The following is a 23,868-nucleotide window of genomic DNA, read 5'->3' as shown; positions in this document are numbered from 1 at the left end:
ACATAGGTCATTACAGTGAGTGTCATCATCACAGTTAATATTTGAACATAAAATAGCATCCATGGGTAGCTGTACTTCCCTTAAGAGAACATCTGTCCACCCACAATAAAATATGACATCCTCTTTAGATTGTTTAGCCCAATTCACTTTGACCCCATTGGCGCCATCTTCTTTTAAAAATACAATCTAATACAATCTGTCAAAAACAATAAGCAAGTGTCTGTTGAATAATACCTCTTAAAAGCAGACTGGAAATCATAAATTAATCTATTCTGCCTGACATAATCATACATTTGTTTATGTATAACTTTTTCTATAATTTTTTTTAAACACTCAAAATTGAAACTGGTTTATAATTACCAGGATCCAGTCTACTTCCCTTCTTGTATAGTGGAATTACTTTAGCTATCTTCATATCTGCTGGTAGCTAATAGTAGCTGTGTCCCGCAAAAACTTTGCTGGGATACCATCCAAGCCAGTTGCCTTAGACACTTATAATTGCTCTAACATGCCCACAAACTCTTCTACCGAAACCTTACGAAAAGAAAAAGAGTTTGGCAATACCCCCTTTCTTTCATAAAACCTTCTGACAAATTCTATCAATCCCATAGCTTCCCCTACTCATGGGAAGCTGTTCCACTAAATTGGTAGCTACAGATGTAAAAAAGTATTTTAATTTATTTGAAACTATTCTTTTATCATATTCTAGCCCTCCATTAACATCTAACCCTATATTAATTGAGGTAGGTTCAGATTTTCCCATTGGCACAATCTCCTTTAAAACCTTCCATAATGATTTAGGATCCTCAGTCTTACATTTTAATTGATCTTTAATAAAATTACTCCTTGCTACTTTTATCTTATTTTGTACTATGCTTCTAAATACTTTATAGTTATTAAAATCACCTGAAAAAAAGTAGCCACCTTGTGATTGAAGTGATCATCCTGTGAGCACAGTCAAGAGAATTTTGTAAGAAGAATCCGTGGCATTTGCACGTAATGACAAAGGCATGGGTTGTATCCCAAGTTTGCAAAAGGTCATCAACTTAACCTACAGCATTCCTATTCACAGAACATACTCCTCAGTCCCCAAGCCACTGCATAAATCCCCTTTAGTGAACCAATGCATCAGTTGCCTTTCAAAGAAGCAAAGAAGAGATGTTGGCTCCATGCAAGATGAATATTGTATCCCTTACTTTGACGATATCTTATGCTACGCAAAGACCTTTGAGGGACATGTGAAAGGACAGTAGAACAGGGCCGGTGCCATGGGGGCATTTGTGGGCCGTGCCCCCCTTCCCATCCTCTCCCCTCTTTGCTGAACATGATCGATTTTGAAAGTGAAAGTGAAACTTAAAAAACAGCACACATGAGAAAGCGGTTGCCCGCTTTCGCGAGCTTCAGCAAATGCACATAATCACATATTGCACGCTTCCCACTCGAAACAACCCCCCATCCCACAGCCGCTCAACGTGATTTCTGCCCACACCTAAAAATGAATATGCCCCCCGATGGAGGTGCCATGGCGCCGGCTCTGCTGCAGAAAGTACTACAAGCCTCATAATGACATGGCATTAAGCTGAGTATGAGATGTTTGGGAAGGGAGTGTGTAACATGTGACGACTAGTCAGTGAAGATAGAGTCAAGATAGACCCCAAACATCTAGATGCAGTACAAGTCTGGTAAACAAAGACACCAACACAGTCTGTGAAGTCTGGAAGATGCCCCGATTCCTGAATCAAACCTACGTCCAGGATTTGTCTCACCTTCCTGCACTGATACATGACCTAACCCTAACATGTAAAACAAGCCACTGTAGGTGTCCAACCAAACAAAAATAAAGTAAGAATGTTCAGCCACTGTTGTGGACACACAAAGAGTGGACAGAATAACATAAAAGAATTCTAAGAATTCACAAACTGGTCGACATTTTGACCACTCTACCTGTTCTAGCTTATCCTGACTTTGACCTGCCATTCATACTCAACGTGGATGCCTCAGAACAAGGATTAGGAGCATACCCAAAGTCAGGCTGGGAAACAGAGTCATCTGATATGGGTCAAGAGAGTGGAATTACAGACTTCATTCAGGGAAGCTTGAATTCTTCGCACTGAAGTGAGCAATCTTCATAATTCTTCATAAATCTTCAAATTTCATAATTTGCACAAAAAATAACTCTTTAACATACATCCAGAGAACCACTGAACTCAATGCCATGGGGTACAGATGGGTTGGAGAACTTTTAAAATGTTCCGTTCAACATCAAGTACTGTCCAGTGAAGTGATCAGAGCCACATGGGAAGGAACAAGGACTGCTGTTAAAAAGGATGTCGCATTGGTCACAGCATTTGAAGGGGGGACTGCTGTACAGGAGAACAGAGCAAAGAAACCGGTTTTATTGACTGTTCGAGAAGAAGGATATAATTTCAAGTAAACTACACCATGACCAGGGCAGAGAATTCAAGAATTACCTTTTCAAGACCTTGTGCTGTATTTCAGAATTGAGCCATTCAAGGACCATACCATCTACAGGGAGGATTAACAGAATGCTACTCTAGATGATTGTGCCTGCGTGCAGTTCCATGCGGCATGGATCAACTATTATTATAACTATTTGGATGACATCCATGACTACACTCTTTTTATCTTGAGTTTAGAGTGACCAATGAAGAGGACAGGAATGATCCAAGAGGATACACCATGCAGTGGGCAAAGTGAATGACAGAAATCACTTCAGAAATCAGTCAGAACTCAAGTGCCCAAAGGAAATGGTACCATGACAGGAAATTAAGAGTAGTTGTTCTCCAACCTGGCAAGTGAGTATTAGTACGAAAAGTATGTGAGAGAGGAAGACCAGGAAAACTGAGATTGTACTGGGAGCAAACTGTCTACATTATCAGAGCAGATTAACCCTTTCGCACGTGAGTTTAAAATATTCAAGCTGAGACCCCGGAGTGAGTTCTTTTTCAGGCGACCGTTATGTAGAGTGTGCCGCCTTACTGTTTCCATGGCGACGCGTCATGCTTGTCATGTGACACACCAAAGCCAAAATAGATCTGTATGACACATGGATCACTTTTATTTCGTTTTTCCTGCTTTATTCAAAATATTTACAAACATGCTCACTATATTATGGTATATCTGATATTCCGATTCTGAAATATGTGCAAGTAAATATATTTGGTAGTTTAAACACTTTTATATCGACCGTGGTAGTTGATCTATACCGGGTGATGGGCACCGCCATGTTAGTTTGCCCTGAATCCGAGCTGTGGGATTTACAGTACGCAAATTCATCCTTTCCTCCCAAAACACGTTAAAGTAGGTCTCTGGTAAACTCGGAGAAGGACAGAGTAAACTTTATAGTTACCTACACAATCTGTATATGATATCAATAAAAACATGTAGTCAGATTATATTTGAAAGGGTCATTATTGCCATTTCCATAGACATCAGTGTGTATTTTACAAACTGTAAATGTATGTTTTTGCTAGTACTTATGTGTTTTTAAATATCTGAAACCTAAAATAAGCATTATATGGTTGAAAACACTGAATATTTGTGATAATATGTCCAGTGGTCAGCGCATCCGATCTGGCTCTGCGCCAGCCAAAGTGCGAAAGTGGATTTAAATTCAGCAGTTGATGACGTGACGCACTGAAAGTTCTAATCAAGCAGTTGTTGTCGTGAAGTTCTGGGAGTTGTCAAGACTGATCACACCGGTGTGATCGTACGCGCTAAAGGGTTAAAGATCGACCAGCCTAGTGAGTGGTAGCAAAGACCAACAGCTCAAAGAAACCTCCACAGAAAACCTACTGCATCAAATCAAAGCCTTACCTGTGGAGGTGCAAGAGGTAAAAGATAAACAAACAAGATTAAATAAAAAAAACAGGGCCACAAAACAAGTCAGAATAACCCAGAATGGCAAGCACTACTATTGGCTACAGACAACCGAGAGAACAACCAAAGACTTACCTGAAAGAACCTACCTGTGATCCTCCATGACAATGATCCTACAGATAACCTAAAAGAAAAAGACAAATGCTGCATTCCAATTTGCATACTATAGTATTCACAAATCAGAGTGTGTTGAAATTAGTATTCCAAAGGTACCAGAATGGTTTACTATTTACCAGTTAGAAGTGAAGATCCATGCACACATTAATGGCTAATATTGCCCATAGCACATTGCATGTTGGTCGCGGATTCAATAAGAACTACAAACATGAATTAAAATGTAAATAAAAAAATAAAAAATAAAAAACATGGAGGATGTGCGAAAGTAACAGTTAAGTAGAGAGATTTAGATAAAGGGGTTTGGGAAACTTTATGTGTTAAAACTTGATTAAAATTGATTGTTGTGAAATAAGACAATACATGGGTATAAAATTTTATTTTTGGTTATAAAAAATAGTCTGTGAAACAGATCTACTATAAGAACTAAACTAAAACAACAAGTGCATAACAATTAATACATGTGAAAAAGAACTAATGATTTAACTGTGAAAACACTGAAAAGAGAACTGGTTAATATTGCTGAGAAATGTTAATAAAGAGACGCTGACAAGTCAAGCCTGAGGAAAGCCACTGATGTTTTTGTGTCCTTTATTTCCCCTGATAATTTGCTTTAATCTGCCTACATGTTCCATGCCCAGGTCACGTAACATTTATATTGATTACCTGGTTTTTTTTTTTTTTGCATGGTTCCATAACTATTGGTTGGCCATATTCCCCTGCTCCCCATCTCGGATGGCCTGATGCTGGATTAACAGCAAATTTAAATTTTTGGGTGAACTATCCCTTTAACAGATCCAACTTTAAAATGTATTAATGTATAAGGTGGTCGCACACCAGACGAGAAGCGCATCTCTGCGTCGCAGCTGGGACAACTCACAGGTATCACACACTGGACGATCTTGGTGTTGCATGGCACGATTACAAACCATTCTTGGCCCAGAATTTGTTTGTATTGTGTACAGAATACACACCTTCAAAATGCACTAACACACACTCTGGGAACAGTAATTCTTATACACTAGCCTACTAGTCAAATGTTTGGAATGATTAAGATTTATATGTTTTTGAAAGAGGTATCTTATGCTCACTAAGTCTGCATTTATTTAATCAAAAAAATGCAGCCTAAGTGACAGGGTGGGAGCTATAGGGGCTCTGGTGCAGGTTGTTGCTGTGGGCCCCCCCAGTTAAAATCGTGAGGGGCCAGTAGTCACCAGTTTTCACCTCATTTCTTTCAAAGGAAAACAAACCTAACAAACAAAAGATGATTTGGGAACTAACTTGAGCTAACAAGCCAATTCCAGACTAATTGTGAAAAACGATGTGTAAGGGCGGGCAGTTGGGAAGGTGTTGAAATCTTGTTGATTTTGAGAGTAGGCCTTAAATTTGGCATAATCATCAGTGGGAACCTCTGTCAAGCACTTAGAATGGCAAAATCTCTTTCTGTTCCCATTTATGGGTTAAAAGGGTAAATAAATGTTGATCTGAAAATTTTTTGAAGGAATGGGCAGAGAAAATGGGGCTTCATAATTAGATCTTATAAATACTCATAATATGACTCATAAAATGGTACATTTAATTCCCAAACATAAGCTTTCATTAGTCATGCATTCACAGATAATATTATTCATCACTGAATATTTGAATATCATTATTTATATAGAAATTATTTATTTTAAATTGCTATACTATATTACAATAAGGTCAGTTTCACAAATGGGGCTTAGCTTAAGCAAGGAATAGGCCTTAGTATAACTTTAACTGTACATGAGGTTATACCTGACTAAAAACCTCAAGACAATAACCATGCATACAAAAGGTTTAATTCACCACAATCATATGTCCTTGCATAGAAGTTATAACTGCACAATCTGCATTAAAAAAGTGAAGTGAAAGTGTAAGCAATTGGTGTGGTTTTGAAATATATGTTTATGTTCAAAACATTACTTAATCGATAAATGGGAACCTCAATTTAAAACTATCAATTAAAATATCAATTATAACCAAAACAGTTCCAATTTTCAGTTCAAAGTGATGCATCATAAAAAGAAAAGAGAAAATGGGGTGATGAACAAACTGGATTTCATGGAGAATCTGAATGAATCGGCAGAATGAATAGTTGAGTGCATACTGTTCTCTCTTGAAAAACTTATGTTGTCCTTGGATTAAGTGTCAAATTTCAGTACTGACAACATACATGTTAACTATGGGATTCACCACTCAGTGTACACCATCTTGAAGAAAAGCCAAACTAATCTGCAATAGGTTTAACTGCCACGCCCATTGCTTAACATATGCTGCGTTTACCTTTGGCGTTTACAGAGGTTTACCTTCTTGAATCACATTATTTCCCTCTTTGAAGATGTCATAAAGAACCTTAAGGCCAATACTACACTGTAAAAAGCGATTTTTTTGAACTTGTAAATAAAGATAGCATCAGTTAAGTAAATTTTACAAACAAATACTATTTTGTCATTTTACTTCAAAATATCACATTTAATTCAATAAGCTACTTGAGGTTTCGTTTTTATTTATTTTACTTAAATACATAAGTAAATTCAAATGGAACTGCCTAAGTAGAAATTAAAGTTAAAAAACTCATAAGTATATTTTACTTAGAACCGTTTGTTATGTTTACAAGGATTCTTTAAGTAAATAGTTATGATCCCATTTTTCCTATCATGCAGTGGGGCATGAATAATTAAAAATGTACACTGTTTTATGGTTGCTTTTGTTGTTAGTTGTTTAGTTAGGTTGTTAGTTGTTGTTTGTTTTAGTAACATACTGTTTTGTGACACCTGGAGTTCATTTTCTACTCAAAATGACCCATTCATACTCAAACACTATTCACTGATTGTTACCGTCATTGTGTGTGGTGTACCAAGTATTGAGGTCTCTGTGTTCATTTGACTATCCATTTTTTTGAGTAGGCATATTATCTTAAAAGGATAACAGTCTGTCTACATGCTTACTTGCATGTTTGCAAGTGAATCACATGCTGTAATAGAAAGGTGGTTTTCAAGTGTTGCCTAGTTAAAGTAAGTTGTATAAACTTGCAGATTTTATTTAATTCAATGTTTGAGTTTTACTTAAAATATGTGAGTGCAAAAGAAGGAAAAATGTGTACACTTTTTTTTTACAGTGATAAGCATTTCATAATGTAAAATTTACAAACAAAGAGTCAACAAAATTAACTGGGAATTTCCAAGTAAACTTAACTTAAATATGTCTAATTAAACCTACTACTAATTATGTTTAGGCTTTTACTTGACAAATGTTTGTAAATTTACTAGCCTTTTCTGAGTGAAAAAACTTTCCAAAGTTTTTTCAAGTAAATCCTACTCCACATTTTTTACAGTGTACCTGTGTGGAACTTCATTCCTGCATTCTTCAGAAGCAAACTAAAACAGTGGTTTAGATATGGTGCCAGGTTGTTGGCTATATTTCAGGCAGCTGAAATACAATTAGGTCCCAGATATGTTCCATTCTGTACATATTTGGGACCTAATTGTATTTCAGCTGACATCTCCCAAATATGTCAACAACGAGATGTTGATTGGTGTGGTATGCTTACATGTTATTTTCGCCTGAAAGGGGGTTTTAATCATATATTTGTACTAATTATAATATAGTACATTACATTTACATTTACATTTAGTCATTTAGCAGACGCTTTTATCCAAACCGACTTACAAATGAGGACAATGGAAGCAATCAAAAACAACAAAAGAGCAATGATATATAAGTGCTATAATAAGTCTCAGTTAGCCTAAACACAGTATACGTAGCAAGGGCGTTTTTTAATAATATAATAAATAAAAAGAAAACAGATAGAATAGAAAAAGAATAGAGCAAGCTAGTGTTAGAGGTCTTTTTTTATAATTGTATAATAAATGAAAAGAAAATAGATAGAATACAAAAAGATTAAAAAGGTAGTTAGATTTTTTTTTTTTTTTTTAAATAGAATTAGAATAGTGAGTGAAATAGTTAGAGGGTCAAATAAAGATGGGAGAGATGTGTTTTAAGCCGATTCTTAAAGATGGCTAAGGACTCAGCTGCTCGGATTGAGTTGGGCAGGTCATTCCACCAGGAGGGAACATTTAATTTAAAAGTCCATAAAAGTGACTTTGTGCTTTTAGGTAAAGGGGTGCAGAGCCAGTGGTGGTTTTGTAGGCAAACATCAATGCCTTGAATTTTATGCGAGCAGCTACTGGTAGCCAGTGCAAATTGATAAATAGAGGTGTGACGTGTATTCTTTTCGGCTCATTAAAAATTAATCTTGCTGCCGCGTTCTGGATTAATTGTAAAGGCTTGATAGAACTGGCTGTAAGACCTGCCAATAGAGCGTTGCAATAGTCTAGCCTGGACAGAACAAGAGCTTGAACAAGGAGTTGTGCAGCATGTTCCGAAAGAAAGGGCCTGATCTTCTTGATGTTGAATAAAGTAAATCTGCAGGAATGGATAGTTTTTAGCAATGTGGTCTGAGAAAGTTAGCTGATCATCAATCATAACTCCAAGGTTTCTGGCTGTTTTTTGAAGGAGTTATGGTTGATGTGCCTAACTTGATGGTGAAATTGTGATAAAACGATGGGTTTGCTGGAACCACAAGCAGTTCTGTCTTGGCAAGGTTGAGTTGAAGGTGATGGTCCTTCATCCAGCAAGAAATGTCTGTTAGACAAGCTGAGATGCGAGCAGCTACCGATGGATCATCAGGATGGAATGAGAGGTAGAGTTGAGTGTCATCAGCATAGCAATGGTATGAAAAGCCATGTTTCTGAATGACAGTAATACTGTAATACTGTAATAGTAATACTGTGATGCAAAAATTCTACACAGAACAAATCATTGTATTACTGAAAACATGTTAGAAAAAGTAGATAAATTGAATAATTCTAGTACTGCAGGTGTGTGCTCATGAGAATGTGTTATTACCACAACATTAAATAAGGGCATCTTTGTAGAAATATTACAATAGGCTTATATGTTATCCTAAAAGAAACAAATAAAATTGTAATATTAAATATTAAACAGACAGCAATAGTTTTGAGAGTAACACATGAAGTGGTTCAGATTCCTGAAATAAGCCAGATGATGAATTTAAGAAATTAAGTGTGAAAATGGCAGTGATGGCAGGGAGCAGCTACTCAAAACAAACCTTTACAAGTTCCAGCAGATAGCTAACGAAATATGCTTTACTTTATAATTTTGTAATTATTATTAAAATATCAGGACAGTTTTATATTGGAGCAGTTTGGAGATCCATCTGTGTTAAATGTACATTCTGGGTCGCTAAAGACCCAAATATGTAATAATCATTGATGAAACATTAATCTATGTAAAGGTTAATTGATTAATTGATTACAGTTAGGCCTAATTACAAATATTTTTAAACATTTATGTTTGGATGTGAGGAAGTAATCTTCTAACTACGTCTGTAAGGATCGTCTTATTCTTTCATGTTCTAATACATCACGTTGACTTCCACATGTTCACATGAAACTTGTGATGTGGTGTCTAAATCTCATGATTAAAATTTGACAGAACAGATTTCCTGTTTTTACAGTGGGAGGAGCCATGTGTATAAATATAAGAGGCACAGTATGAACATCACAGCACAGCCAGCAGCAAAACAATCCAACCAGCAAGGTAATGATCTGATTCTCACTGTCAATGAATCTATTTGTCAAATTGTCGATAATATCAAATGCTATAGCAGATGTAAAAAAAGTACCTCAATATTTTTTCAATAATTAAAAAAGTGGTATTTATATTATATTATATTTTAATTTCATGTTTTCAGATGGTTCCAGTGTTGATGTTACTCATGGTGGCTCTTGTAGCTGCAGAATCTGATACTGATTCTGTTTCTGTGGTTCACTGTGATGCCTCTACTTACTGTCCTGATGGAACAACTTGTTGTCTGAATCCTTATGGGTCCTGGGGCTGCTGTCCATACCCAATGGTAAGTGAATCACAGTAAAATGTTTTCTAGTTATACATTAAATTAAACTTTTGTTCATTCTCTCCTCTCCTGCAGGGCCAGTGCTGCAGAGATGGATTACATTGCTGTCCTCATGGTTATCTGTGTGATTCGACATCGACCTATTGTCAGGGTGGGTGGCTGAGAATGCCATCTTCTCCCAGACTGGCCTTAAAAGCTATCCAAAAAACTCAGGTGCGTCAAAACTCTGTCTATATATTTTCGAATTTGATGTGACTCTATGCAGACTAATCAGCGACTGATTTGAAGAAAGACATGCCAGTTAGAAATTCTGTGTGACTTGAGATGGGGCCGGTGCCACTTTATCTTGATATATGCCACCAAAATAGAGTGAGAGCGATGAGAAGTACAAAGTGCCTTCCGCTACGAGTGGCAAATCTCGCCGAAATCTCAGTTATATTATATTATATTCTATACTACAAACATTTATTTCTTTATCTACTTTGCAGTCTTTGTCCTTTGACCAGGCTCTCCAACAGAAGAGCCAGACTGAGCAGGTTCATTGTGATGGAGATGTCTACTGCCCAACTGAGCAGTTCTGCTGCAAGACATCAGCTGGCCAGTGGGGGTGCTGCAGCGGTAAAACTAACTTTATGTTGCCGTATTAATCATTCCTAATCACGACGCTTATGTAAATAATAGATTTAAGATAACATATAAATTTAACAAAACTCACGCAATGTATTTCTGTCTTTTATAGGTTTGGTGTTGTAAATAAAGGACCCCCATGACCTGAATGGACCTCTCATCAAAAACTGCCAAAGTGCAAGAGGCTTTCAAATGTCAGGAAATTTATAATCCCACATCCAAGATGAATTAATACAAAATAAAAATGGGAAGAATCATAGTTTAATTACAATAAATTGCATAGTCATTCAATACATGATTTGTTTTTGAGAAAGTCTTACTATTTTTAATCATCCATCCATCGTATTATTGTTTTATGAATGAATCAATCTTTATAAATGAATCTTTTAAAATAAACAACTTGTTCTCTTTCACTTCACTGTGACTAACTCTAATTCTAATTAAACTAACTAATCATTTTTGTTTACTGAAGTCTCTCCAGGTACATTTGTAATAGATACTACTGTGTTACTTGCTATTGATGTAGCATATACAGTAGACTATGTATCAGTGGTGTGCAGTCGTGCTTTTAAATGAAAAGTCCTCAGGCTGGTAATACACGGGGCAACTTTTTGAGCAATTTTGCTTGGGCACTTTCCCATTGAGAATGGGTAACAAATGTGTCTGGATATTTTAGATCGGTAGTGGGCCCTGTGTCTCACCTGGTTGCCCGTTGACAGCAACATGATTCTTTCAATGCTGGTTGCAACTTATTGGTATAACAATCTGCAGAAACAAACAAACAAACAAACAAACAAACAAACTATCATTGAACAAATCTGAATGTGATTCAAAAGATTCGAGTCACTGAGATGAATCAAAACTCACAGTTACAGCACACGCACAGCACAGTACTGTAGCCTTGACACTTGACAGCTTCCCCAGTAAGTCTCACAATAACCAGATATGGTTAAAATGTTGTTAGGATAAAATAAAACGACCGTCTACGTACAAATAAAACGGATGACGAATTCATTTTTTTTCTTTTAGACACGACACGAGATTGCTCCGCCTCCATGATGCGTTTCTATAGCAACATCTAACCAAAGACTTGTGTGAGAAAAACATGCAGAAAATGTCGGCGATGAACAGAAAATTAATTCAAAACCTCGCCGAAACGTTATGCAAGCAAGTCAAACATTGTAGGTATCTATACTTATTATGTTTTCTTCTAACATGTCAATTGATATTCTTTATATTATTCTTGTAAAACGTTTGCTATCAGATCTTAGTTCATTACCATGTCCTGCGTTAGAAAAGTCAGAAGAAAATGCCTTGTTTACTGCCTGTTCAATCATTTGACAGTACTGTGCTCGTGCTGTAGTTGATAAAAGAGAGACGGAGTGTCTAATAAGGCTGTTCAGCGGTCTGCTGGGAGAGCAGGCGGAGAGAAGAGCGGCTCATGGACTGGACCGGGTCAGGTTTAGAAATATACTGCACAACACCTTCGGCATGACCGACGATATGATGATGGACAGCGGTACGTTTCCGATTTGGATGAGGACAATAATAATAATAATAATAATAATAATGCCAGTTCATTTTCAGAGAAAGTTGCTAAAGGAAGGTGGATTTGTTGCTGAAAGTCGTTGTGACGTCATTGCGCGATGACGTCATTGCGTAATCACAACGCAAAATTGTCAAATCAAATCTCAGCAAAAAAATATTTAATATATTAGTTTAGATTTGTTTGGAAAACAATATGCTGAATATAATATTAAAATATAAACAACTATTTTTAAATACACTGAATTATTAAACATACATTATTGAATTATTACAGTTTTTTTTTAATAGCTAGTAAACTAGTAGTACTACTCATTCTCAACAATTATGCTTTAAGCAGTGTATTAGTTAGTATGCTTCACTATAAGAAAAGTCTGTAAAAATAGGACACAATCTACTATGGTAATATATAATAATTTTCCGTATTTGTTTTTTACCTGCATTTTAAATTATGATTAGATTAGATGAATTTAATCTAATAATCGGGTTACAGGGTTACAATGGATGATGGATCATGGATAATGTCCTGGGAAATTACTAGTATCTTTTCCATTTTTCTTACAGTGTGCTAACTAATCAACAATCGCAGGTACAAGCTACTAACAAAGTGTATCATAAATGAACAATTATTAAATTATTATTATTAAATTGAACAAATGAAAATAGCAGCTAATTCTATTCATATGATATGTACAGCTAGGCATCTTTGGTTTCCTTTTTTTGTGTAATTTGGATGGAAAATGTGTGCCTTTTTATTGTTTGAGTCACTTATCAAAAGTTGCTAAAAGTTGCCAAATAAATTTAAAAAAATGGTTAAATTTGTTGCTAGGTGCTTTTGGAAGAAAAAGTTGCTAGGGTAGTCTGAAAAGTTGCTAAATTTATCATCAATATTGCTAAGTTAGCAACACTGATAATCGACAAGTGGACAGTAGTATATAGTTAAGTGTGTTTAATACATAAACAAGTATATACATCCTAAAATATATCTTAAGTTTAAAGTTATGAGGAAATTAGTAAAGGATATTAATTAATATTTGCGATGCTTCTTAATTATCAAATAATATTAACATTACTGATAATATTTTTTCACAGTATTTCGTGCCTTTGACAAGGACAATGACACCTACATAAGCGTCAAAGAATGGGTGGAAGGACTGTCTGTCTTTTTGCGAGGCGCACTGGATGAGAAAATAAAATGTAAGTTCTTTAAAACTTCACTTTGAAGAGGTGATCATGAAATGTTATGAACACAATGTTTCATTTATATTTCTATCAGTCTGTTTTGACGTATACAACCTGCATGGGGACGGATACATCTCACGGGAGGAGATGTTACAAATGCTGAAAGACAGCCTCATCAGACAACCCACTGAAGAGGATCCCGATGAGGGGATTAAGGACATTGTGGAGATTGCCTTGAAGAAAATGGTACTACTATGTGTCCTAAAGCTTACATGTAACATTATAGCATTGTTTACCAAATACATCAATCTTTTTTTCAGGATCATGACCATGATGGGAAAGTTTCTTATTCTGATTTTGAGAAGACAGTCAAAGACGAAAACCTTCTACTAGAAGCTTTTGGAAACTGCCTCCCGGATGCAAAGGTAGAAATCACAAGCAACTATTTTTGCATGTAAAATGTATTGTCATTTTAAAGGACAGGCTCTTAAATTGTTCTTTTATTTGTTTGGCAGAGTGTACTGGCATTCGAGCAACATGCATTCCAGGAACCACACGGACATTGAAAAGAACCACTACTTTTTTTATGGAAAAAATATATATATAAGAGAAAAGATAGTTAAACAATATTTGTGGCTGGAACAGAAATAAATATATAAAATGTTGCTCAATGTGAGACCATGATTGTCTGATTAAATTCTTCTGCGTGGCTTTGCTGTAGGGGTCTTCACTTGTACAGGTTTGATCTCTGGAACAGATGTAACCTAAGAAAAATAAAAAAATATATTGGTATTTGCAACAATGCAAATGCGATCATGAAAAATTACATAATGTACATAACATTCTATTTTAGTATCATTGAGATATTATAGTTTTTATTACTATTTTGAATCAATTTTTATTTTTATATTTCCATTGTAATTTCAGTTAAAAGTCTAGAAATTTTGTAATGTTATTGTCATTTTCATTCAGTTTTTGTTATTTATATATATGTATGTGTGTGTGTGTGTGTGTGTGTGTGTATGTGTATATACACACACACATATACACACACACACACATATACACATATATACACACATACATATACACACATACATATGTTTTGATTATTTATGTTTTAGTTTAAGCTATTTTAGTACAACAAATTAAACTAAAATGAGAAATGTTGAAAAGCTGAAATAAGTTTTTTATATATATTTTATTTCAGTTAATATTTATTTCAAGTAATGAAAACTTTTTTTATGTTTTTCATTTTAGTTTCAGTTTTCGTTAACTATAATTACTGGTACACAATGTACTTATGTAAATTACATCATATTTACAGCAGGAATTAGAGACAAACTAACCTTGCTCATTGTTTGACGGATCAAATTGGTGGTTACATTTAATGAGTGATCCTCCATGTCTACCTTGGGCAGCTCTGGTAATTTAGGACCAATCAGAGTCTCAGTTTCAGCTGCTTCATTCAAGAAGAACGCTTGTCCCTCCAACTTTCTTTTTCTACTTTCTAAATGTGTTGTCCTTGGCATAAATCTAACAGATGGTGACAGGTTCTTCTGCCTTTCAATCAAATCTCTCTCTTTTTTATAAGATGCAGAGGATGCACACTGCTTTGAAGTTTCTGTGACAGGAGGGATGGCATTATGTAGAGAGCCCATCTTATCCTCTGTAGGTAATGTTGTATCAGTGGTCCACTGCAACTGTAATGGCTGTTCAAAACCGTGAAGTCTATAAGAAACATCCTCCACTGGTGTTAATGGCAGCACAGAAAAGCCCATGTCATCAGAGTTCACATTCTCCATTCTGGCCTTTTCAAAGCCTTTCTGGATCTCAGGTGCTGCAGCTGTCCGTGTGTCCGTGCTTGATGACTCTGTGCTTTCTTCTAATTGCCGATCTTGTTGTTTTGCTAAAAATTATTATTTTTTTAAATCATAAGTTATATAGATTTTCTATAGATGTAACCTATTGGGAGACAATTACAATACCTGTATTATACAATACCTGTATTTTGGCTTGCTCTGTTAACATATCTTCTCCTGTCCTGTAACTTTTGCCTCGTCTCTTCCACAGTTTCATACTCAGGGGCATAGCAGACGTGCAACTGACCCCCAAAGAAGCTCTTTTCATCAGTGTTCCATTTAGCTACCCTGAAAATTTCCACATTGTAAAATACGCATGTCATTTCATGAGAAAAGGACCTTTCGAGTCCCTCATGAACATATAGGTACATATATGACATTAAAAAGTTCAATAAATCATCACATTTTTATTTAATTTTTAGATTTAAGTTAATCATATTTAGATAAATATTAACATTAAATTCTTTATAATATTCAGCTTGCAGTGTCATGACCTTGAGAAAAGGTTAAAAGATTAAATTACACACACACACACACACACACACACACACACAAAAACTCTGCCTTTCTCCTTTTATAGCTTGTTACCAAAAAAAAGCCTCACATTGTATATTATGAATATTGTTGGCTCCTTGACAATTTTTTGAATTGCTTTTATAAGTTGCTTTGAATACAAAGTCTGCTGAAAGTGTACATGTAAAATACTTTTATTTAAAAAAGGACACTTAACATTTACAATATTACAAACTAATTCTATTTCTATTTTCTGTTAATCTAAAAACACAAAAATATTAAGCAGAACAAGTGTTTAGAACATATAAGAAATTAACTGCAAATCAGCATATTCAAATGATTTCTGAAGGATCATGTGACAATAAAGACTGCAGTAATGGCTGCTGAAAATTCAACTTTTCCATAACAAGTATAAAATATATTTTAATAAATATTAAAACAGAAAATAGATTTATTTTAAAGTATAATAATGTCAATTTTTTTTTTTTTTTTTTTTTTTTTTTGATGATGAAATAAATGCAGCCTTGCCTTGATAAGCATAAGAGACAAACATTTAAAAACATCTAGTGTGGCACATGTTCACTTTAAACATGTTTTACTCTGTCTTTACCTTGCACTCGTGAGTTTCTGGAACTGAAATAAGTAGACTTCAGTGAACTGTTCTGCCGGGTATTCATCCAGCGCCCTGTACTCCTCAATCACTCCATAGAGAGCAAAGAGCTGCACCAGCTCTGCCATCACTCCAATGGCGGGCACTCCTTGAACTAATAGAAACCGAGACTCCAGGTTGATGGTATATACCTGAAATCAGTGGTACAGTCAAAAATATTATTAACATTGGCTGTGGCTCAAAACCTAGTTAGGTGACTAACTTACAACATCTCTGTGCATTAGTGCATACTGATACAACAAGCTAAAATACGGTGCTCACATAAACTAAAACCATTTATAAAATAAACCCACCTTAACTGCTTTGAGGCGCCTTCCCTCTCTGTATTTTGGGCGTGTTTGGGCAACATCTTCTTCTTTTTCTTCTTTTCATTTTTTGGCAGATTGCAACCATGACTTTTAAAGGTGCATACCGCCACCTACTGTATCAGAGTATGTAACATGAGCTATATCCATTGGTACTACTTTATATCAAAAAAAAAAAAAAAAAAAAAAAAAAAATTTTCTATATCCTATTGTATATCCCTATATTTTTTAGATATTGTATAACTGCTTTCTGTGTATCCTTTACCCCATCTCCTGTTGTGCCTAATAAACCTTCAAGGTTCCACTTCCTTCCTGTCTGACTTATCTTTTGTTTTTAGCCTCATCCTCTCATCTCTATATTTCTTACAATATAGCAATACATGTTCTACATCTTCCTTGGACCTACATTCCAAACATTCATCTGATGGACTTTTGCCCATTAAAAACAGTGTTTTATTTAACCCTGTGTGATCAAACCTTAGCCTGGTTAAAACACTCTCCTCTCTTCTGTTACTTCTGTTCACACCCTGAGCATTAATAGATTTTTGCAAGCTGTAATATTTCCTTCCACTTTTATCCACATCCCACCTATCCTGCCATTTCTTTAACATTTCTTTTTTAATTATCGCCTTAGCTTCTCCTTTTCCAAGAGGTATATTTATGACATTGTTCATCTTAGTTGATTTTTTTGCTATATTGTCTGCTCCCTCATTCCCTTGTACACCTGTGTGGGCAGGTACCCAGCAGAATCTCACATCTATCCGTAGTCTCTGTAATCTAAATAAACTTTGTTGAATTTCTAGCATTAGATCTTCTCTATTAGATTTCATATTTTGAATACTATAAAGAGCTGCTACAGAGTCAACAAAACACACCACTCTGTCTGGTTTTACTTCCTCAACCCACTGCAGTCCTACAATAATCGCCATCATCTCTGCCGTGTACACTGATGCCTGATCGGGTAATCTTTTCCCAATGCTTATATTCATTGTTGGTATATATATTCCTATTCCTACCTTGTCCTCTTCATCTTTAGATCCGTCTGTATACATATCTAAATAACTGTAATATTTGTTCCTTATGTACTGACTTGCCAAATGTCCTTTCCTACTCTCTTCCCATTCATTTTTTAATTCCAATATATTTAAGTCTATCTCAGTTCTTGGAAATAACCAAATAGGGATATTACTGATAGGTGTAGGGGAGTTAAGCCATATATTATTTACTCTATATTCCTCTGATTTAGTCTTTATTACCCATCCAAAACCATTACCTTTAAAAGAACTATACTCCCAACATTCCTGAATAATGCTCTTAGCATGGTTTTCAAACCCACATCCACTTAAGCGACTCCAGTATATAAGCATGAGTTTATCTCTTCTCAGGTCTGAGTGCACTTCTCCTAACTCAACCTGGATTGCTTTAATTGGTGTTGATCTCATTACACCTGCACAGATCCTCAATGCTTTATTACTAAATCTATCTAACTTCAATAAATGGGTTATCTGTTGCTCCATAAACATAACATCCATAATCTATTGTTGACCTCATTAGAGCCCTATAAATATACATTAATGATTGTTTATTTGCTCCCCAATCTTTCCCCACTCCCGCTCTCATTAAATTTATGACTTTCTTGCATTTTGATTCCACCTTTTCAATGTGTATTTTCCATGTTCCCTTTTGATCTAACCAAATACCAAGATATTTAAAATGATCTACTGTTTCCATATTGTGGCCATATAACTGTAGCTTCTGTTTATCTATCCCTTTCTTCCTGGTAAATATCATATGACAAGACTTACTTGTAGAAAGCTTAAATCCCCAATTATATGACTTTCTTCCTGGTAAATATCATTGCTTCCTTGATTTTACTTCTCACCCTTATGGCATCTCGTCCTCTTACCCATATGGCCCCATCATCTGCATACAGAGCTGACCCAATCCTTCTATCTAGATTCATAAAAATATCATTGATCATAACATTAAATAAAACTGGACTAATAACACTACCTTGTGGAATTCCATTAACAATTTCAAATTCCTCAGATACGTCTGATCCCACTTTGACTCTAAATCTTCTTTCTGACAGAAATTCTAATACCCAGTTATATAACTTACCTCTAATTCCCATTTTATTCATTTTAATTAGTAACCCCTCCCTCCACATGGAATCATAAGCTTTTTCAATATCAAAGAATACAATACTCATTATTTCTTTCATTTTAAATGTTTTCTCTATCTCGTTGCTTACTTTCACAACAGCATCCATTGTGGAATGCCCTTTTTCTGAACCCACTTTGATATGGTGCAAATAATCCTCTGTGTTCAAGGGTGTAGTTAAGTCTTCTAACTAGTATCTTCTCCATCCACTTGCAGAGATGTGATGTTAGGGCGATAGGTCTATAGTTACCAGCATTATTAGAATTTTTCCCAGGTTTATTAAATGGCAATATTAACGCACTCTTCCAGCTTTTGGGTATTTTACCTTCTTCCCATATCTTGTTAAATAAGTGTAATATTATCTGTAATACTTTTTTCAGGTAGTTTCTGGTACATAACATAACTAAGTTGATCTTCTCCTGTAGCAGTATTCCTAATACCATTTAATACTATCACTAGTTCATTCATATTCATTTCTGCATCCATAGTACTTTCCTCATTATCTTTTTTAATATACACATCCCTATTTTCCTTAAGAACCTTCTCTTTATGTAGTCTATGGATATCATCTAAATGGGTTTGGGCAACATTTCGTTGCTCATGGTGTTTAAACACTTTTTGTGTGTCCCACACAGAAGGATTGGCGACCGAGCTGTCTTTGTGTGGTGAAGTCAGCGACCAAAGTAAACAATTCACCAGGTTTCAAAATAAAAGTCTCAGTTTTTAAACGATATGTTATCGTAGTGATTTGCAATTGCATAGTTAATTTGACATATTAATTCATAATTAAACATGGTATGAACCAATTAAATTAATGCAATTTACTTAGCATTTAATAAAGGTCATTACAATTTCATATTTAAATGTAATTTAAAATGTATTCACTATAATTTTTAACCCTCTGGCATTGTTCGGCCATTGTTCAAGTCACACCTGTGTTGTTTGCGTTCATTGGAAATGAATGGGAAATATAAAGAGCAATTCCCAAATGAACAATACCTAAGGGTTAATTTAATACATATTCCTCCGATTTTACAGACAAGGCTTAAAGGGATACTTCATCCCAGAATGAAAATTTTGTCATTAATCACTTACCCCCATGTCGTTCCAAACCCGTAAAAGCTCTGTTTGTCTTTGGAACACAATTTAAGATATTTTGGATGAAAACAGGGAGGCTTGAGACTGTCCCATAGACTGCCTAAAATTTTCATTTTGCGGTGGAGTAACCCTTTAAGCCTACTAAAACGCATGTCTGAACTGTTTTAACTGAAAGAAACTTACTTGCATTTATAAAAATATGTAAGTGGCATTGATTTGTCTCAAGATGTAGCCTACACCAGTAACGTTTTTGTTTGTTTCTAATGCATGTGTATAAAAGCTTAAATGTCCTAATTGAGCTATGACATAATCCTGATTTAATTTAAGCCCTGTCTATGAAACCAGGCCTTAGCATATGAATATATATTTAGGGTGACCATACATCCTCTTTTTCCCGGACATGTCCTGTTTTTGAACCTCAAAAAATGCGTCCGGCCGGGATTTCTAAATCGCCCATAATGTCTGGGATTCGGCTTTTCTACAGTCACCATTCATTGTGTGCAAAGCCCTGCAAGGGACTGTTTTCTTAATCCCGCTCCTGCTGAATTTCTGACCATAATCGCCCGCTCCCGTTATTCTTTGTGTCCAGTGCTCCCGCAAACTTTCTAATATTGCATATAATTTGCATGCCTCAAGGAGCCACTATCAGTATGCGGAGTGTTTAAATCTCGCTGTTCACTTTTACTTTGGAGTTTGCGATCACGCGCGCTCTGTGTAAAGGAATATCAGATATTTGTCAATGAGCTCAGGATCTGTTGAGCAGCACATCCTCCAGCATGAGCTGTCAGCCATATCTCCTCTCATCCCGTGATCAGTCAAATCTGACTCCTGCAGCTCGTGTTGGATGCAGGGAAGTCCCGCAGTTTTTTTTCCATGGAATTAGGCTACTTTTAAACTGTTGACAAATGTTGCATAAATTACATTTGACTGAAATGCTTATATTAAAACATTTTGCAAAGGTGGTGACGAATACGATGATAGGGGCCCACAGCTGTGACGGTGTCCTTAATGTTAATCCAAGAAAATAAAAGAAAGAAAATCACTCACTGCACTTGACTGAATAAATTTTTAGTTTTAACAAGAACTAGCCTAATCTGTATTTAATTTATACAGTGAAGACTATGCAATGCTATTTTATATTTGATTATTCAGTTTCTGTACATGAATGCCTACAAACTTGAAAAAATTGTTTAATTTCTATCTTTGTTCTATTTATCTATTTGTGCTATTTACACAATTTCAAACAGGGCCCATGGTACAACCTATGATAAAACTGTGCTAGATGTTAAGTTTTGTGAAGGAGGGCCACTGGTAGGAAGCTTTTTAGCTGTGTTTATGATCGATATGCATAACAGTGACTGTAAAATATGTATTTTAGGTATGGAAATGACATTTTGAGTTTTGATACTTGGTATTACTTTAACCACCAACCAACTACACCTCAGCCCCCCCGCCCCACCCACACCCACACCCACTGTCCTCTTTTTGGAAAACTAAAATATGGTCACCCTATATATATTGAGCAGTGTTCTGAAGTATTCCATTTATACTGTTAATAATGAATTTGTCAAAGACCACATGAAGCTCCTCTGTTCATTAACTTCTCAGAATTTGATGATACAAGCATTGAGAAGCATCCTTTCTGAAACAAAGACTTAGAAAAATACTGAGGACGTTGTATATGCTGATGTCATATTTGTGAAAAGAAAAAGTCATTTAATAATAATAATAATAATTTTAATAAAAGTCTTTTTTTTTTTTTTTTTTTTACTGTTTACGTAACTGATTACTGTAAATGTTTACTATTTTTTTATGCCATTTAAAAAAAAAAAAACTCCAGTACACTTCTGTATAGTGCTGGGCGATATGAGCAAAAATTCATATCTCTGTATTTTTTAGCTGATTTTCGGTATTATGGTAGCCTATATATATCTCGGTATTTTGTATTTGGATTAAACAAATAAAGTGAATGTAAGCATGTGGGCACATATTATGTGCAAAAAGGGTTAAAATTACATTACACTGTAACATTGAATCTAAAAACAAAAATAATCATTTTAAAGCAGAAGTTACTAAACTAAAAATGAAAATAAAAAGCACAGACTAATTGAGTAAGAAGGCTATTTTGATTACCCCATAACACTTTACAGTTAGTGTTGTCATACAAATACAATTAGGCTACTTAGGTTTAAAATTCTACATATGTCACATTTATTGTCCAACTACAAATATTTCAGCAAAATGTATATTTTAGTCAGAGTTATTGCGCTCAGTCGGCGGCGCTCGTTCTAAATGAAGTCTGTGGAGTTTAGCGGAGAATCGCAAAGCAAAAGCTTATGCACTTCTGACAGCAAAACGGAAATTTTTCAAGGATTTTTTTACATTTACAGATAGAGAATATACCTGTCCATGTATAGGGTGACCATACATCGTCTTTTTCCCGGACATGTCCTGTTTTTGAACCTCAAAAAATGCGTCCGGCCGGGATTTCTAAATCGCCCAAAATGTCTGGGATTCGGCTTTTCTACAGTCACCATTCATTGTGTGCAAAGCCCTGCAAGGGACTGTTTTCTTAATCCCGCTCCTGCTGAATTTCTGACCATAGACGCCCGCTTGCATTATTTTTTTTGTCCAGTGCTCCCGCAAACTTTCTAGTATTGCATATAATTTGCGCGCTTCAGGGAGCCACTATCAGTATGCGGAGTGTTTAAATATCGCTGTTCACTTTTACTTTCGAGTTTGCGATCACGCGCTCTGTGTAAAGGAAGATCAGATATTTGTCAATGAGCTCAGGATCTGTTGAGCAGCAAATGAAGTCTGTGGAGTTTAGCGGAGAATCGCAAAGCAAAAGCTTATGCACTTCTGACAGCAAAATGGAAATTTTCAAGGATTTTTTTACATTTACAGATAGAGAATATACCTGTCCATGTACATATAAATAATGACTGTTTGAAATAAATATGGAATATTGTAGTATAAATAACAAGTCTACGCTTTGTCCTGTAAGGAGTTCCTGATGGGCGTTATAAAAACAGAAAAGTCATTCTGGATCGACCTCACAGATGAGAAGATAGAGGATCAATGGCTATGGGTAGACAACACAAATCTTTGTAACAAAAAATGTATTTCTTTAAATTCTAAACCCTAAATATTATACCCTTTTGACGAATTTTGAGTTGATGCTTATGGCAAGGGAACATCAGTCCTGTATATTTACTTTATGGCCTAGCATCAGTGTCGCTTAAGTTAATAAGCCCCTGTTGCTTTTGTTCTAACATCTTTTCTCTCTGGCTGGGGGTCTGTGGAACCTCAAAGAACTTTGGTAATAAGATGTGATTGGAAAGGACTGAATAGACAGTTTTGCTGTATCCTAATCTAACTCGCTTCTGCTAATAAGCTTTGAGGCCTTGAGTTCAGCGAAGTAACTGATTTGAATCTCTACTCTAAATTGGCCATAAATGATAAGTGGATCCTGTTGCAAAAAAAAAAAAAAAAAATCCTTCAGGGCTTTGCTTGGGCTGATAGACGTTAATGTCTTTTTAATATTTAGCCCTGTCTAAAGCTTGTAGTGCCTGGATGTGGATTTTTTTTTTTTTCCATCAGGATCCACTTATCATTTTTGACATTCTGTTCCTTCTCTGGAGCACCCATAGTTTTGCCTGTGAGTCTCTTAACTAAACAAAAAAAAAAAAAAAAAAAAAAAAAAAAATGTAAAACAACTAAAATGTAGTGTTTTTGTAAAAAAATAAAAAAAAAAAGTTTTTGTTATTTTTTTGTGAAACGCACTAGAAATTTTGAGTGAAAACGGTTTCAAAGTAAATCCTACTCAAATTGTTTTTCATTGTGGATATATTTGCTGCAGCATAAAATCTATTTTGCCTGCCATGCAGAAAATGAATTAGCAACAAACAGTAAAAAAAAAAAAAA

The 23,868-nt window shown here is 35.3% G+C and overlaps 3 protein-coding genes and 1 long non-coding RNA gene across 6 annotated transcripts; 2 read left to right on the top strand and 2 right to left on the bottom strand.

The window, feature by feature from the left end:
- Positions 1-9,549: 9,549 nt before the first annotated feature.
- Positions 9,550-11,016, top strand: LOC109051021 (progranulin-like). Of its 2 annotated transcripts, none has more exons than XM_042744763.1 (5): positions 9,550-9,660; positions 9,815-9,976; positions 10,052-10,189; positions 10,483-10,594; positions 10,716-11,016. In XM_042744763.1, the coding sequence occupies exons 2-5, from the start codon at positions 9,815-9,817 to the stop codon at positions 10,727-10,729; spliced, it is 426 nt and encodes a 141-aa protein (XP_042600697.1). In that variant the 5' UTR covers positions 9,550-9,660; the 3' UTR covers positions 10,730-11,016. The 2 variants fall into 2 exon arrangements, with proteins under 2 accessions (XP_042600697.1, XP_042600696.1); XM_042744762.1 differs by having other exon boundaries at positions 10,465-10,594.
- LOC122140606 lies at positions 10,790-11,583 on the bottom strand. The gene is made up of 2 exons (XR_006157189.1): positions 11,471-11,583; positions 10,790-11,368 (listed from the first exon to the last, which is right to left on the bottom strand). It is a non-coding gene; the product is annotated as an uncharacterized LOC122140606 (long non-coding RNA).
- Positions 11,574-13,995, top strand: efcab1 (EF-hand calcium binding domain 1). 2 transcript variants are annotated; one of them, XM_019068537.2, is made up of 6 exons: positions 11,574-11,784; positions 11,967-12,122; positions 13,241-13,345; positions 13,425-13,576; positions 13,651-13,755; positions 13,846-13,995. In XM_019068537.2, exons 1-6 carry the CDS (start codon positions 11,709-11,711, stop codon positions 13,894-13,896), a joined length of 645 nt encoding a protein of 214 aa, XP_018924082.1. In that variant the 5' UTR covers positions 11,574-11,708; the 3' UTR covers positions 13,897-13,995. The 2 variants fall into 2 exon arrangements, with proteins under 2 accessions (XP_018924082.1, XP_042600693.1); XM_042744759.1 differs by having other exon boundaries at positions 11,701-11,784; positions 11,948-12,122.
- On the bottom strand, positions 13,893-19,536 carry LOC109045882 (RNA-binding protein 48-like). Its single transcript, XM_042744758.1, has 6 exons — positions 19,434-19,536; positions 16,669-16,724; positions 16,316-16,506; positions 15,335-15,480; positions 14,680-15,239; positions 13,893-14,094 (listed from the first exon to the last, which is right to left on the bottom strand). The coding sequence occupies exons 3-6, from the start codon at positions 16,441-16,443 to the stop codon at positions 14,023-14,025; spliced, it is 906 nt and encodes a 301-aa protein (XP_042600692.1). The 5' UTR covers positions 16,444-16,506; positions 16,669-16,724; positions 19,434-19,536; the 3' UTR covers positions 13,893-14,022.
- Positions 19,537-23,868: the final 4,332 nt, after the last annotated feature.

Source organism: Cyprinus carpio, chromosome B19 (genome assembly GCF_018340385.1).
Source record: "Cyprinus carpio isolate SPL01 chromosome B19, ASM1834038v1, whole genome shotgun sequence".
NCBI lineage: Eukaryota > Metazoa > Chordata > Actinopteri > Cypriniformes > Cyprinidae > Cyprinus > Cyprinus carpio.
The sequence above is the reverse complement of the archived record's forward strand: the minus strand, read 5'-3'. Positions and strand labels throughout refer to the sequence as shown.